The sequence below is a fragment of the Poecilia formosa genome, unplaced genomic scaffold (assembly GCF_000485575.1).
Source record: "Poecilia formosa unplaced genomic scaffold, Poecilia_formosa-5.1.2 Scaffold3, whole genome shotgun sequence".
Lineage (NCBI taxonomy): Eukaryota > Metazoa > Chordata > Actinopteri > Cyprinodontiformes > Poeciliidae > Poecilia > Poecilia formosa.
The window spans coordinates 6,044,075-6,058,552 of NW_006799942.1; the positions used below are offsets into that span (position 1 = coordinate 6,044,075).

At 39.7% G+C, this 14,478-nt stretch overlaps 3 protein-coding genes across 4 annotated transcripts in view; 1 reads left to right on the forward strand and 2 right to left on the reverse strand.

The window, feature by feature from the left end:
* The window catches only part of gabrr3a (gamma-aminobutyric acid type A receptor subunit rho3a), a 10,570-nt gene extending 8,434 nt beyond the window's left edge, over positions 1-2,136 (reverse strand). Inside the window, exons 1-2 of the mRNA XM_007557089.2 lie at positions 1,707-2,136; positions 1,106-1,218 (exon numbers count right to left, since the gene is read on the reverse strand). Coding sequence (XP_007557151.2) covers positions 1,106-1,218; positions 1,707-1,849 — 256 coding nt within the window. The 5' untranslated portion in view covers positions 1,850-2,136. The remainder of the gene's footprint in view (positions 1-1,105; positions 1,219-1,706) is intronic.
* Positions 2,137-8,942: 6,806 nt separating this feature from the next.
* Positions 8,943-10,377, forward strand: LOC103141452 (trihelix transcription factor GT-3a-like). Of its 2 annotated transcripts, none has more exons than XM_016674137.1 (2): positions 8,943-9,422; positions 9,590-10,377. In XM_016674137.1, the coding sequence occupies exons 1-2, from the start codon at positions 9,005-9,007 to the stop codon at positions 10,195-10,197; spliced, it is 1,026 nt and encodes a 341-aa protein (XP_016529623.1). In that variant the 5' UTR covers positions 8,943-9,004; the 3' UTR covers positions 10,198-10,377. The 2 variants fall into 2 exon arrangements, with proteins under 2 accessions (XP_016529623.1, XP_007557175.1); XM_007557113.2 differs by having other exon boundaries at positions 8,944-9,422; positions 9,593-10,375.
* On the reverse strand, positions 10,370-13,453 carry LOC103141444 (putative nuclease HARBI1). The gene is made up of 2 exons (XM_007557101.2): positions 13,156-13,453; positions 10,370-11,561 (listed from the first exon to the last, which is right to left on the reverse strand). The coding sequence occupies exons 1-2, from the start codon at positions 13,383-13,385 to the stop codon at positions 10,517-10,519; spliced, it is 1,275 nt and encodes a 424-aa protein (XP_007557163.1). The 5' UTR covers positions 13,386-13,453; the 3' UTR covers positions 10,370-10,516.
* Positions 13,454-14,478: the final 1,025 nt, after the last annotated feature.

Genomic DNA, 14,478 nt, shown 5'->3' on the forward strand with positions numbered 1-14,478 from the left:
AGATAGATAGATAGATAGATAGATAGATAGATAGATAGATAGATAGATAGATAGATAGATAGATAGATAGATAGATAGATAGATAGATATCTCCAACAGCATTATTGAACTCAGTCGTTTAGTTTAGGGGGAGAAACTTTGCAAAGTTTTTTGTGTTTTGCTGATTTGCTGCCATGATTCTAACACACCTGAGCAGCTCTGCACAGCAGCAGCAGGTCTCCTTCGCTGCCGCACAGGTGAAAACCCAGCTAGCTTCTTAGCGCTCATGTTGCGTTTAAAAGGCGGCTCAGAGGATACTTGTTATTTTAGGAGGATTCATTGGTGAAATTCAGAATAACGTCACACTTACTGGAAATGTTTAGTTTTGTTCAAGTAACTTACTGGCTTTTAAAATGGGAATCTAGAAAACATGTCATTATTTCTTTGTTTTCATTTTTGTGTAAGTTGATTTTAAAAAACTGAATAAAATGTACGGTAATCACTTTTGAAACATAATGTTATTTTTTACCCTGGAGGCTGAGTAACTCAGAGCATTTTAATGTAATAGTAAAATACAGTAAATACAATGCAGTGTTATAGTCCATATAGAAATTGTCCATTTGAACTTGTAGTAATCCATACAATGAGGGAATAGTATTATCACAGAAATGTATATTTACCTTGTTTACAACATGGACACATTCATTGCTATATTCCAGTATTTTTACTGTGCCAAAATACATTGTGAATGAAAAAAGTGAACTATCCTTAAAAGTGTAGAAAGGCGCAGAATTAGGAACACAGTTCAGATTATTTTCTCTGCACCGCTGTAGTCTGGTGCCTGGGACCAGACAATCCCAGGGACCAGACAATCTAGGTCAACAAGGTTTTTTGTGTTAGGCGCTGCTTGTTATGGTAGACAAGCACAATAACCCACATAGTCGACTACATTATCTGGAAAACAAATATTTATTAAAACAGAACAAGAACAATACATTTAAATGTTGAGCGGACCAGTTAAAATGTGTAGCTCCAAAGCAGCTTTTTGTTTGCTTTTAACAGTGGAACTACTTAAGAGTAATATATAAATAGACAGAACTATATTAATTAAGCCGAACTTTCTTACCTCCAAAGCCTGGACGCATGGCAAAATCATGATCTTCAATCCTTAGTAGCTGCTCAGATTTAATTAGCAGGGACTTTGTGCTGTCCAGCTTTTTCATCTTAAGATCCACCCGTCTAGAAAAATAAAAAGATTAAAAAAAAAGATCAAATGACAGATCAGTCAGTCAATCTCTAACAAAAACACTCTAAGCAGAAGCAACATCTGGCTGGGAGAGCGAGTGGCGGCTAATTGCTCTTTAGCCCTGATTAAAACCGAGAGCCTTGGCCCAAATAAAATCAGTTACATTCAGGGTACTGGCACTTGTAATTGGGTCAAACATAATGTGGGAACGCTCTTTTATCTGCCTCCTGAGGTGATTAGTGTCTTCCTAGAAACAATCCAAAGCTGGCTTTGATAACATGCACAACAACGTCTTTGTGCAGAAATACATTTAAAAATACCTCCGGAGTCACATATTTCACTGCCAGTTCTGACCTCGATTTACCTGCATAGTACTGATGGTGTCACTGGGAACCATTATGCGAGCAAAATCTGAGATAACTACCATTCGGAAGAGAGTGGATAATTTAAGTTGTACCTGGAAAAATAAGACGAATCTTACCCTCCATGCTTTGCTTTAGTGTTCTCCCCAACATAGACCTCTTTGTGCCGTTTCTTGTTTGCAAAAGTGCTGCTGTTGAGCTGAGTGACGGGCCACAGCCAGGCCAAAACCATCAGTCTCAAGGCCAGGAGGGCCAGTCTCATGATTGAGCAGGGGCTTCAGATGTGAGAGGAACCCAAACGTCCCTCCCAGTATTTCAGTGTCTCAACCAGACACGGCCGTCCCGGTCTCCTAGTGACACGTCCATGTCCCGGGTGCACTCATTCTGTCCTGCCGGGCAAACACCAGGTCATATCTACCTTATCTTTTACTCTCATGTCCCATAACATGGTGAACATCGGTGGAGATATCCAGCAGCTCAGCGCCAGTTCACGAGCATCCTCCTGGCTGAGTTTGCCTGTCACAGTGCCATCCCTCTGCTTATGTGTCCTGACGCAACATGTTGCTCCGACTCCCCCGCTGCCCACACCCACCCCTCTGATTTAAAACCAAATATCAATTTGTTCCTATAATGACAAAGGAATACCATTAATTCCTCCCTAATCTTCTTTTCTGTGGGTGGTGAAATCTTTCAGTAACCTACAAACTGGAGGCAGTGCAGGGCGGGGGAAGCGCATAACACAAACACCAGTTTCATCATCGTCCAGGCCAGATGAAAATAAAAACCCTGTAGCCTAGTTTTTATACGTTGCAGGATTTTCCGACACTAAGTTGCGCTTGGCTGCGGTGAGAGGACGCAAATGATCCCATCAAGAGGAGTCAGATGTGAGCATATGTCTGCAGTGGCTTCAGTAAACACTGAACTTATGGCCTCTGGTTGTTTAGCATGTAAGCCTGATCATATGATCCCACAACTGTTCTCGCTTCATCTCGGATCAGAGAATTGAAGGATGTTCAACTTGAGACCTCTTTTAACATAGCTTTGTTACTTTTTGAGTTTTGGAGGGAAAAAGATTAGAAAGCAAGATTCAGCAAAATGGAAGCAAACACACACACACACACACACACACACACACACACACACAAAAAAAAAACATCAGCTTCCTTCCTGGTGACAGACACACGGTGAGAAAAATAAAACCACAGAGCATTTGGATTAATGTAAATTTAAAAATCTGCTGTCCGATTTGGCCCACTTAGAGTTCCCGACCACAGTTGGAGATTTTTGTTTAGCTTGTGCAGCACTCATTAAAAACAGCAGCGATGCACACAGAGTATTAGCAGGTCTACCTGCTGGATGATGTTGTGCTTTAAAATTTCAGTTTATATTACAAAAGTTTACACTCTGTGGTGATTTTTCTTGAGTAACCACATAAAGAAAAATGTGATTAAACAACACAAATCCCAACAAGGGTCACCACATATTTGTGACATTTGTACAAGCAAAACATTACCCATGTGGTGGCAGCAAGTTTGTGGTTATGTAAATGCATGAAAAGATGAGTATGAGAGACACAGTGAGACAATTTACAATCCATGAGAGTAAAAGCTTCATGATAAAGATTTAATGTGGAAAAATTTCAAGAAAATATATATGAAATAAATTTTGAAAAAGCAAATAAAACAGAGCTGCAGCTCCACTGATATAACTCAGCATTGTTGGCGTGGCACTAGTAGCATGCTCCCTTTAATCTGGGATTAAAGTTGAATGAGGGCAGAGATGAGCAACGCCATCTTCAAGAACCAAGCACGTGGATCTTGGTACACTCAAACATGTGACCCTGCAGCTGCAGGACAGCTGTTCACATTTGACCTGACATCTCATCTCTGTCCCCTAGAGGTCATCAAAGGAGTATTAAAAAGTAGACCACCAGATCTAATATTTACAAATATGTTTTTTTTTTTTATCTATCTATCCATCCATCATCTAGTTGTGTTCCCATTTAGGGTCAGGAATATCTGGAGGCTATCTCAACTGTCACAGGACAGGAAACAGATGTCAGGGCAAATGATTGCTGCAGCATTTTTTTAAAGGATGTAATTGATTAAACTATATTTAAAAGTTCATGGAAAGTATTAGGACACAATGCAGGCAGTGTCAAATTAGTATATTTTTCAAAAAAGGATTATCATGTTGTTTTCCTTTTTCACTTTGGTTACCAAAAAAAACACAATTTTCTAATTTTATCCCCACCAAAACTGATATCTTCTATTTCTCTCCTTACTCACTAAATATACACTGTATTTGCTTTAGCTTAGCTGCTATGGTGTGAGGACACAAAAGAAAGAAGGTGTTTGTAGCAGACTACTTCAGAAGAGGTGTGAAGTGTTGTGCCCTGCGCCAAGAAGCTGGTTAAACTTTTACCTTCTGGGTTAATTAGTCCATGTTTCATTAGTGTTAGGAAGGATGTAAAGTGGAATCACACAGAAACAGCTCACTGCACACCGGCGTGTTTTCACACACACCGCTGTGAAAGACTGTTACAGGTTTAACACCTCCGTGGAAAGTGACTGGCATGGCAGAAACGCAAGGACTTATCCTCATGCTGCTACTTTTCTCAGGGAAGTTTTTGTTGACAAATTCAAAAGGTATGTATTTTTTATGACATCCTTTAATTATGAACAAAGCTACGTAAGCAGTGTTTTAACACTGGTTAAATAAATCAAATAAATCACCAGGTAAAAAACAAAGATGCACACAATTGCATTCGTGTTGTCCAGTTATTGCATTACTGCTATAATTTTCAGAACAAAAATAAAACACAGAAATACTGTTTTGTTCTTAGTGAAAAAGCAAATTCCTCCATTGTTCAAACTTATGAAATATTGAGTAAAAACAGCAAAAAAAATCCCAAAAACAAACATTAAATATCTTTAAAAAGTTGTGATTGAGATTCTAATCAAAGGAACTTGTAGTACCCCTTTTTTTGCATTGTTGTGTCATAAACACAAGACGAATGCTCAGACTTAGCTATCAAAATTATACACTTTCTAGTTGTTGTTTTTTTTCAGCAAATTGTGAACACATTGAATCTTGCTTTAATCTCTTTAATAATTGTATGTTTTCAGTCTTGTTACCAGACTTGAATGTCACTTGCATCATCCACGACGACTGTGTCCTGCCATGCAGCTTTAGACCCACAGGCACAGTGGTGATCCACTGGTACAAGCAGCAAATCCCTGTTCACAGCTACTACTACCACAAAGATCAGTTCGGACTCCAAAACAAGCACTTTAGCGGCAGAACGTCGCTCTTCAACTCCCACATCCCTCAAGGCAATGCCTCGCTTCTTCTAAGGAGAGTTAAAGTTCAGGACAAGGGCAGGTACAAGTGCTACACGAGCACACGCAAAGGCAACCAGGAGATGTTTGTCAATTTGGAGCTAAAAGGTTTGTACGGCTTGTGATGAAATTATGTTGCCTGTTTCAGTGTCTTTTTCTGTTGTAAATAGTTTAAAGATTGATAAAATCAACTTTATAAAGGGTCACAATGATTAATTACCTCAAAGCCTCTGTGTAGGCAGAATATTTTGCACTTTTTCCCCACAATTATTTCATCAGTTTTGTTGTGTTAGAGAGTTTGTCAATAACTACCCAAACTCTGGATTACCAAAAGAGAGGCATTATATAGAAATTAAAGTTCTATATAGAATATGTGCTAAAACACTGGAGAGCTGATTTTCATTTCAAATTGATGTGGAGGGAAGGTGTAGTGGAAAGCCAACAGTGTGTGTAAAGTTCATGTTGGTTGTCTGCCCCATTAACCCACTGCAAAAGTAGAGAACAAGGGCATTGAAGTGCAGCAGAAAAGCACCATTAAGAGGCGATTAGACTAAAAACAGTTGTTCTGTTGAAAGCCAGCGCTGCTGCCATGAAACATATCACTAAGCTCTAAGAATAGATTAAATCTTTGTCCGCCCTTCTCTGTCTTTCTGCTCGCATTAAAACAACATCCTGGTTATTTCTGGCTGCCCCTTCCACAAACTGCACCATACAACCTGAAAGCTTAGACTGTTTTCTTCCACTTCTCACCTAGCTCCCATCCAGTCGGTAACCATGGAGATGAGCGATGAGACGGTCGCTTGCACCTCTCACAACATTTACCCCATGCCGCAGGTAATGTGGGCCACGGAGCCCCCCTCAGCTCAGGAGGCTGTGGAAAATTCCACCATCAGGACCACAGATCACAAGGGCCTGTTCACTGTGGAGAGCATGCTGAGAATTGTGGGTAACCTATCCGACCGCACGTATTTTTGCTCTTTCATGTCAGCCGACAGAAACCAGGTGTGGACAGCTTCTCGGAGGAACCAAGGTGCATCCTGGAAACTTTACCATAGATTAGACATAAAGAAACATTTTTTATATAAATAACAGGCCAATAACACCACGTTTCCTTTTGAATTCAGAAAATATAACTCACGAAGAGGGACAGCCCCTGTCCATCTCATGCATGGCTCCGCACAGTCTTGAGAATTTCTCCCTCACGTGGACCATCTCCTCTCTCGCGGAGCAGACTCTGATCTTAAAATACGACAACAAAACAGGACACATGGTCAACCTGTGGGAGGGTCAAGCTGTCCTTGACCAGGACCAGCTTCTGCAGGGAGATGGGTCACTCCTGCTCAACAGGCCAGACAGTATGGAACACTCTGGAACGTACACCTGCACCTTCTCAGGTTTACAGAGCAGGCACGTCGTGCAGACCAAGGTCAACATCACTGTTGCATTAATCAGTGAGTTTGAGATTTTCCTTTTTTCTCTGCGTTCAGATTGTTAATATCATTTATGTACCACAGTCAATGAGCAGAGGCATCTGAGTAAAAGAAATGTGTATTTCAGGTGTGGATAAAAAGAGCCAGCAGAGGTCGTGGTGGAGCACTGCAGCATCCGCAGCTTTCTTCTTGTTCACAGTTATTGTAGCTCTACCTCGGTGTGCTAGACAAAGAGGTATGTAAGCTCACAATTAATAACACCTTAGTGGATTCAACTCTAAAGTGTCTCCCAAACCTGAGACTGATATCATTAGTACCAAATACATGAGCTTTATATTATGTTATAATGCAATTCCCACATCAAAGACATACCTGGAGTGTTGCTTTAATTCCTTCATACATGTTTGAGTTTTCCTTCAATCTCCCATGACAACCATTTGGGGCTGTCTAAATATTTGCTCATACAAAGTGCCTTCTGTTTTCCCAAAGCTCCTTCTTGAAGTTTCAGTCTAATAAAACACCTCTATCCCATGTCTCCCCAACACAGCTGCTCCACTAGACTAGTGGCAGCAGCAATTAGCAAACACCTAGTGGAACTGCATGTCTGCTGAGCTCATCATAAGTACTGCGTTGCTCCTATGGTTGTACACAACAAAATGGAGGAGCATTGGTGTGCTGAAGGGGGAGTGCAGAAAAGAGCAAGAGCTTCTTAAAGACATAGAGGTCAATTTCAAAGCATCAAATTGTGTTTTGTTTGATATATAACATTTTTTTATAACAACTGAAGGTAGCGTGGACTTGATTGTGCTATAAAATGGCACTTTGTGCCTGCAAAAATACATAATACCACCCCTTTAATAAATTTGGTGCTGATTCAAAAGTTGGATCTGGATCATTAGAAAAATGCATACTACTGACTACTGTGTTTGGAGAAGAAATAAGTAATTGTGAAATTGTCACTATTGTTGGAAACACAGTGGAACTGTGAGGTTAGTGTTTGTGTCAAATAAAAATTTTAATTAATGTAATTTTCAAGATGAATGAAGTATTACTGGATGTTTGCTCTTGACCCTCGTGTTTAATTGTTATCTGTTAATTAATTTGAAATTGGACCGAGTGACTATTGTTGAAAATAGACTAATCTGTCTATCTGTCAGGTCAGTATTGAAAAGAGACCTTGCGTCTCAGTGAGATTTTACTGTACAGATGAAGGTGAAATTAAAAAATAAATAAATAAATGGCCGTATTGATATACTGCACTGGAAATAAGCCTGTCTTCAAATCTTGCTTTAGGAGTGAAGCCAAGTGTGTCTGTTGAGTCAATCAACTTGGAAAATAGCATATATTTGACCACAAGGTGTCACTGTCTGTATCAAAACCTTGTCATAAAACAGATGTTTTACTTTGAGGGAAAAACTGCAAAGTAACTTCCAGTTTATTAAACAATAATGTGTGCTTACTGATCCAAGTTCAACCTTTCAAACTTGAATATTATATTAAATATTAAATGTTAAAAACAAGAGCTCATGTACTTTTTTATTTTTATATATATTTTTTGCTTTGTTTTATTTTGTTTGTTTGTTGTTTTTTTTAATATAGCACTGGAGGCCAGAAAAGTCTCGCACACATTAAATGGAGCTGGGCTTGTTGAAGATGGACTTCGGCTTTGCAAAGATCTAAACTCCTTGACTTCATGCAAAGTAGAACAACCTGGTGCTGGACACAATAGACAGGCAGCACATTTTGAAGCACATGAGGAACAACTAAGTGATGTCCACAGAGCAGAAAGCTGCAATGGGACTTCAGGGACAGATTCTGACCATGAAAAAGAGGAAAACCCACAAGAATCCCCTGCTGAAGAACACGAGGTTCCACTGTCTGAATGCTTTGAAAAGAATGGTATAAAAAACACTGGGCCTCAGCTTTATTTAACAGAAACAAGACCCACACTTCAGATTTGAAGCATACTAGCATCTGGTTGTAAAGAAACAAGAAGGCTTATTTCAAAGAAATCCATCCAGTTGAGACAGATGGGAGTATTTATTGTTGTACCTTTCAGTTTATAGTAAATGACAGTGTGACATTATGTGATCAAAATTTTTACTTTTTCCTGTACTCTATAAAATAAAGATAACCATCTATTGCTTTTTGAGTATGGTGCTAAAAGTATTGTTAAAAAAACAATACTTTTTTTTTCTTGTGATAGAGGCTTTTTAAAAAAAAATAAATAAATAAAAAAAATAAAAAATGTGGCATGCTTTTGAATTTTAACCTCCTTTACTGTTGATACTATAAAATTCAATCCAATCAAGAGGTCACCTAATTAAAGTACAAATGTGTCTTGGGTGCATCGTGCCTGTTTGATCCTCTTTAATCAAACTTTGGTTCGTTTGCCTAGAAAGTCCAGTTTCGTTGGTGCAGGTATGGATGCGTAATTGAACTCTAATGCAAACTAAATAAAAAAAAGCAAACCTTGGTCTGCTTAAAAACCTTTCGGTTCAATTAAAGTGAAATCTAGCTAGCGCCGTTGAAATACATTGGTTAATGCCAAGCGGACCGGAAATCGCTACAAAAACAGGAAGCACAGCACAGGGCATTCTGGGTAAATACAACCAAAACAATAGCTTTCCACCATTACCGGGAAAAATGGCTCGTGGTCAGACATGGAGTGAAGAGGAGGTGAAGGCCCTCATAAAAATATGGGCGGACGAAAATGTATTGCAGTTACTGCTGACCACTCACAAAAACAAACAGGTTTTTAAGCTAATTAGTGGGGACATGGAGGCTTTGGGATTCCCCCGCACAGCTTCACAGTGCCGCACCAAGGTAAAGAAACTTCGCCAACAATACGTGAAAATACGCAACATGCTTAGGAACAATGGCAGTACTGGCGACGCGAAGGAGCAGTTTCCTTGGTATGATGAACTAGATGCCATGCTTGGCAATCTGCCGACAAGCAGCCAATATGTTTTGGAGTCCTGCAAGGAAGAGCCTCTGTCGCCGTCCAGCCTGGAGCTGAGCGACTCCGAATCCACAGAGCAGGATCAAGACTCAGAAAAAATGGGTAAGTGTGTAACTAAACTAAGTGAGAAAAACTATTATGATATTAACTTTAAACTCTATTAGAAACCAGCAGTTACATATTGCCAGTTTTGCGGTTGTTTGTCCTATGAACACAGAATCATCAATAAATATAACTGTGGTGATTTGTTTGTAACATTTTTAATCAAGCAGATAAAAGAGCTGCCGACATTAAAGCTGAAGAGACGCCCATCACAATCTCCCTGCTGGATGAAGAAAGGAGCCGACCAAAAGTGACTGTACCCGGGGCTCAGAAAAGAAAGAAAAATACAAAGACTGATAAGTTTGAGAAAATGTTTGAGAGCTACATGGATGAGAAGAAAAAAATGGATGAGGCTGAATGCGAAAGAATGAAGCAGGAACAAGCCTCTTTTGAGGAGTTCTTAAAAATGCAGCAACAAGCTGAAGAAAGACGTTTCCAGTTGATGCAAGAGCAGCAGAAGGCCAACAGCAAGATGTTCTTTCAGATGATGACTAGTTTCCTTCATGCTGCAACGCCCCAATCCATGACACCATCTACCCTGCAGCAGTCAATGACCCCTCCTCCAGTCACACCTCCATTGTGGCCCTCTGCACATACTCTCACTGACGACTCACCTTTGTTCAATGGCCACCAGCAAAACACAGCAGGTAGCCCCCACACTGTAGTTGCACCAGCCCAAACCCCACAGGAGCCAAACATGGCAACCACATCTCAGCATTCAGCATCTTCTGATTCAGGTGATGCCAACAAAGATGTCTTGGAGTTTAGTTCATAATATTGAAAAAAGGCCTAATTAGTGATGCTATCAGTTAACTGTTTAATTATGTCAAAACTGTTTGAATGACTCATGTAAAAGTTATTCAAAGATGCACATTCTGTTGTTCAGACGAATGTAAACAAAAAGGTTGAACATTCAACGTTGGACTATTTTATCCCAATAAAAATAAAGGATGAACAAGTTGTCTTTATTTTTCTTACAAAACTGCAACATGTAAGCACATGTCTGATACAAAGTTACCAAACTATCTTTTGAAATCTAAAATAGTACAAAATTGTGTTAAAACAAGAGCAAATAACACTCATTTACAAAACCATTACTGTGCCAAGTATGCACACAGAGCATCCCTAATTTGCTCCCCATTGTTCGCTGGAGGGCCAATCTCTGAATCCACAAAGTCATCCACATCATCTGCAGGTTCTTCATCTACCCACTCCTCGTTGGCAGTTTCACAATAATTATGTAGAACGCAACAGGCTGATATTATGTGGCTAACAAAGGAAATGTGGGCATCACACCTCTTGAGAAGGCACCTCCAGCGGCCCCTCAGTCGTCCAAACGCCCTTTCAACAGTCATTCTAGCCTGACGGAGTCGATAGTTGAAGTTTACCTGTGGTTGTGTTAAACCGTTCCCCTCTGGAAATGGTTTCACCAGCCAAGGCAGTAGTGGGTATGCAGCATCTCCGAGAATGTGTAGGGGTACGTCCACATTGTTCAGTCTTTCTGTCCAACTCGGGAACAGTGTCCCATTTTCACCTCTACTATACAAGGAAGAATTGATTAAAACCCTTGCATCACTAACTTTTCCTGGACAGCCCACATTAATATCCCAGAATTTCATTTTGTTGTCTACCACACCTTGCAGAATAACAGAGTAGACGTTTTTCCTGTTGTAATAGTCAAGAGGATTCTCATCTGGTGCCATAATGCCTATATGAGTCCCATCAATTGCACCCGCAACCTGGGGTAATGCCCATCGATCCCTGAAGCCCTGGACAATTACCATAAGCTCTGCCTCAGAAGGGGTTTTTATATACAGAGGTTTCATTACCACGTTAATAGCAGAAACAACCTGTTGTGTGACACTACAGGCTGTAGAAATGCCAATGCCAAACAGGTGGGAGATGGCGCGATACTCCAGATTTGTTGCAAGCCTCCACAGACATATTGCAACACGCAGCTCAACAGGAAGTGGACTACGAAAGTTTGTGTGCTGTCGGGTCAAACTTGGTCGGAGGATGTCACAAAGATGCAGAAAGGAGGTTTTTGTCATCCTGAAGTTCTTTTGCCAATCCACTTCATCCCAGGATCTGCTAACGTCTTCCCACCAAGTTGAAGGGCGCGGTTGAACCCATATGGCCCTACAGGGAAAAAAATACAAAAGAAATAGGTAGTAAATCCCTGTAGTATTATTGATACAACAAAAGAAAATCATTTCACATTAATTTGAAGGTTTTACTTGGCAAATAACTGAATATTGGATTATTCTAACAATACAACATGTTAATAATAATAATAGTTAAACATTCAAATCATTCATCCATTATTTGAACACATTTATCCTTGCAGGATTGCCAAGGGATCTGGTGACTATCTTCAGTGGCCAGTAAGTGAGCAGTGTACAAAATAAGTCAATAAATTCAATTCAGTTACAACAAATTACATCTGGAGGGACTTCACAAAAAGTATTTTTCAATTTAGTCACTATACATTCCAATTAATCCTACTTAACAGAAAATTAAGCTCAGTTAATTGCTAAAATTAGTTTCCAAAGTTTCCACGGAAACCTCAAATAGACGTGAGAACACGACATTCAAATTTGCTGTTGAATGTTTTGTGTATTGTTTCCACATGACATCACCCCTCTTCCATCAAGATGGTCTGTCGCCATCTTGATAGTATAGAAGCAGTTTTCTACTTCATTGATTGCAAGGAAGAGAACTGCAATGCTTGGATATTTTTGGATTCAAGGATGTAAAAACAAAGACGATAAAAGAGTAAAGAGAAGTTTTCATTACTTCCTGTGAAAGTGAGAAAACTTTGCTACTAAGCATCGACAAATGTGGTTGGCTAATGTGCAGAAGAAATACATACCCAAGGCCATCTAATAGCCTGTAGCACATATTTGCTCTGATCACGCTATTAGCGAAAAGGATATTTTCAAATGTTTTTAAGAATAACCAAAACTAGGGGTGCACCAATTTCGCCAGGCAATTTATCGGCACCAATTTTCTTAATTTTGGGAGATCAGCTGATCTTATCCAACAATCTTCTCCGTCTCACAAAAAAAAACTAAAATCAATCACTGTCCTCTTCTGCGAAGGAGGTTTTACTGATATACCTTCTGCACATTTACAGTTAACAATTATCACCTCACTTTTAACAACTTGCTTGCTTTATTATGATATTTGATATTTCAGACAAAAAGAAAGTGGATATCAGCCAGAATCGGAATGGGCTTTTTAAAAATCGGCAAACAGCCAGAAAACTGCAATCGGTGCACCCCTAACCAAAACTCTAACTCTGTTTGTCAAAAGTATATTAAACAGCTTGTTCAACATAAAGGATAATATTAATGGATTGTTACGCTCTTAAAATGCAACCACACATATCAATTCTCGTCACAGTCGATCATATCACTCTCCTCTTCATTGTGTGGTGGTCGGCAAACAAACATGACTGACTAGTTTATAAGATGTGTTATTGATCGACACTGATCTGGTTCTCCCGAACAACAGAGAAAAGCCTTAAAAACAAAGTTACGCCTTGGTAATGCTCCTCCTTTGTAAAGTTATTTACAAACCAAAATGGGCCGTTTCCGGGGTTGCGTACTTCCGGCCCGGTGTAGCGGAAACTATCTTTTGTTTGATGTTGGATAACAGACTCAACAAGTTATTTTTGATATGTGTAACGTTATTGAGCAACAATTTTAACAAAATTACTCATATCTTGTACCTTTGTTGACGTCTGTGTAAGGTGGACATGATCATCACTAACATGAGGTTGGATGCACGTCGCCTCATGCGGAGCCGTTTCATCCGCCTTACGTGAAAAGCAGCCTTCTGCATGGTCTTCTGCCTCATCTTCCCCTCATTCTGAGCCCATTGTAGAAAAATGTTTGTTTGGCACATTTGCCAACGGCTATACAGAAATCCTAAAACCGCCAGAATCTGATGCCACTCCATTTTTGATCACAAACAAAGAAAGTTGCGCGCAGCGTCTTCTTCGGGGGTTTTCGTGTGGTCTCCTTCAGTAGTTCTTGATGCAGCGCCTCCAGAGGCGAAGGAGTAAAGAGGTTGACACAGTGCTGTGTGAATGCGAACCGCACCAGATGAAAATGTGACCGATATTGTAATTTAAGGGTGTATTCACAGTCCGCAATAGAACCGTGACGTCTATATACTGGAAGATGCTGCATGAACAGGACACGAACCTTAGCATCTATCTAAACCAATTGAGTGGTTAAAATCAGAGAATAATATGTTAGAATGATCCATTTGGACTTAAACTAATTGAAAATCTATGGCAAGATTAAAAATTTAGGTTTGCAGAAGCACTCCATCCAATTCAAACATCAATTTAAAGTGACAAACTGAAAAGATTTAAAGTAAGTGAACATTGCTGCAAAGCAGTGATTGCACATGTCAGGGTCACAGTTTGCGTCAATAGTGAAGCATCTATAATGTGTCTGTTCTGTTCTGCAGCAGTTATACAACAGTTATTACACATTTAAAAATTGGGCACAGATCGTCACAATAAACAAAACAAATTAAATGGTCTTCACAAACAAACGATGGCAGCCCTGTAATTACAATGTCTTTGGTTTAGCAAAGACTCAAACAGCTTGTTTTGCGGTTCCAAGCTGACCTTAGCCAATCTCCTTCTTAAACTGAGATTGGCCATCTAAATTTAATCTGTAAGCATCTCTGACATGGGTCACGTTATGCTAATTAAGCCATGAGCAGATGTAAGAACTGCTTTGTCAAAGCATGCATCCTTCAGTGACAACTGCATGAGGATGGAAAAGAGAGCTGTAGTTGAAACAAATAGTAAAAAAAATAAATCAGTAAGACTTAAGTACATTTTAAAGAAGACTAACAAAACTTTCCCATAAGTTCTATTGTTCTTTTGTGTGTGTGCGTGTGTGTGTGTGTGTGTGGATGAGTGGCACACATTAAACTTGTTGCTCTATGACTCAGATTTCCCTACAATTACGAGAGGCGATCATACAACCCCGTCTGCAATCTAACACAAATCTCCCCACACACTCCTCTCTTC

What these genes read in the sequence shown, in the direction of transcription:
- LOC103141444 (XM_007557101.2), bottom strand. Translation starts at nt 13,385, where the DNA reads ATGGAGTGGCATCAGATTCTGGCGGTTTTAGGATTTCTGTATAGCCGT. An exon ending in TTACACAGACGTCAACAAAG is followed by an intron (nt 11,562 to 13,155) that starts GTACAAGATATG and finishes TTTTCCCTGTAG; the next exon opens with GGCCATATGGGTTCAACCGC.
- LOC103141452 (XM_016674137.1), top strand. Translation starts at nt 9,005, where the DNA reads ATGGCTCGTGGTCAGACATGGAGTGAAGAGGAGGTGAAGGCCCTCATA. An exon ending in TCAAGACTCAGAAAAAATGG is followed by an intron (nt 9,423 to 9,589) that starts GTAAGTGTGTAA and finishes TTTTTAATCAAG; the next exon opens with CAGATAAAAGAGCTGCCGAC.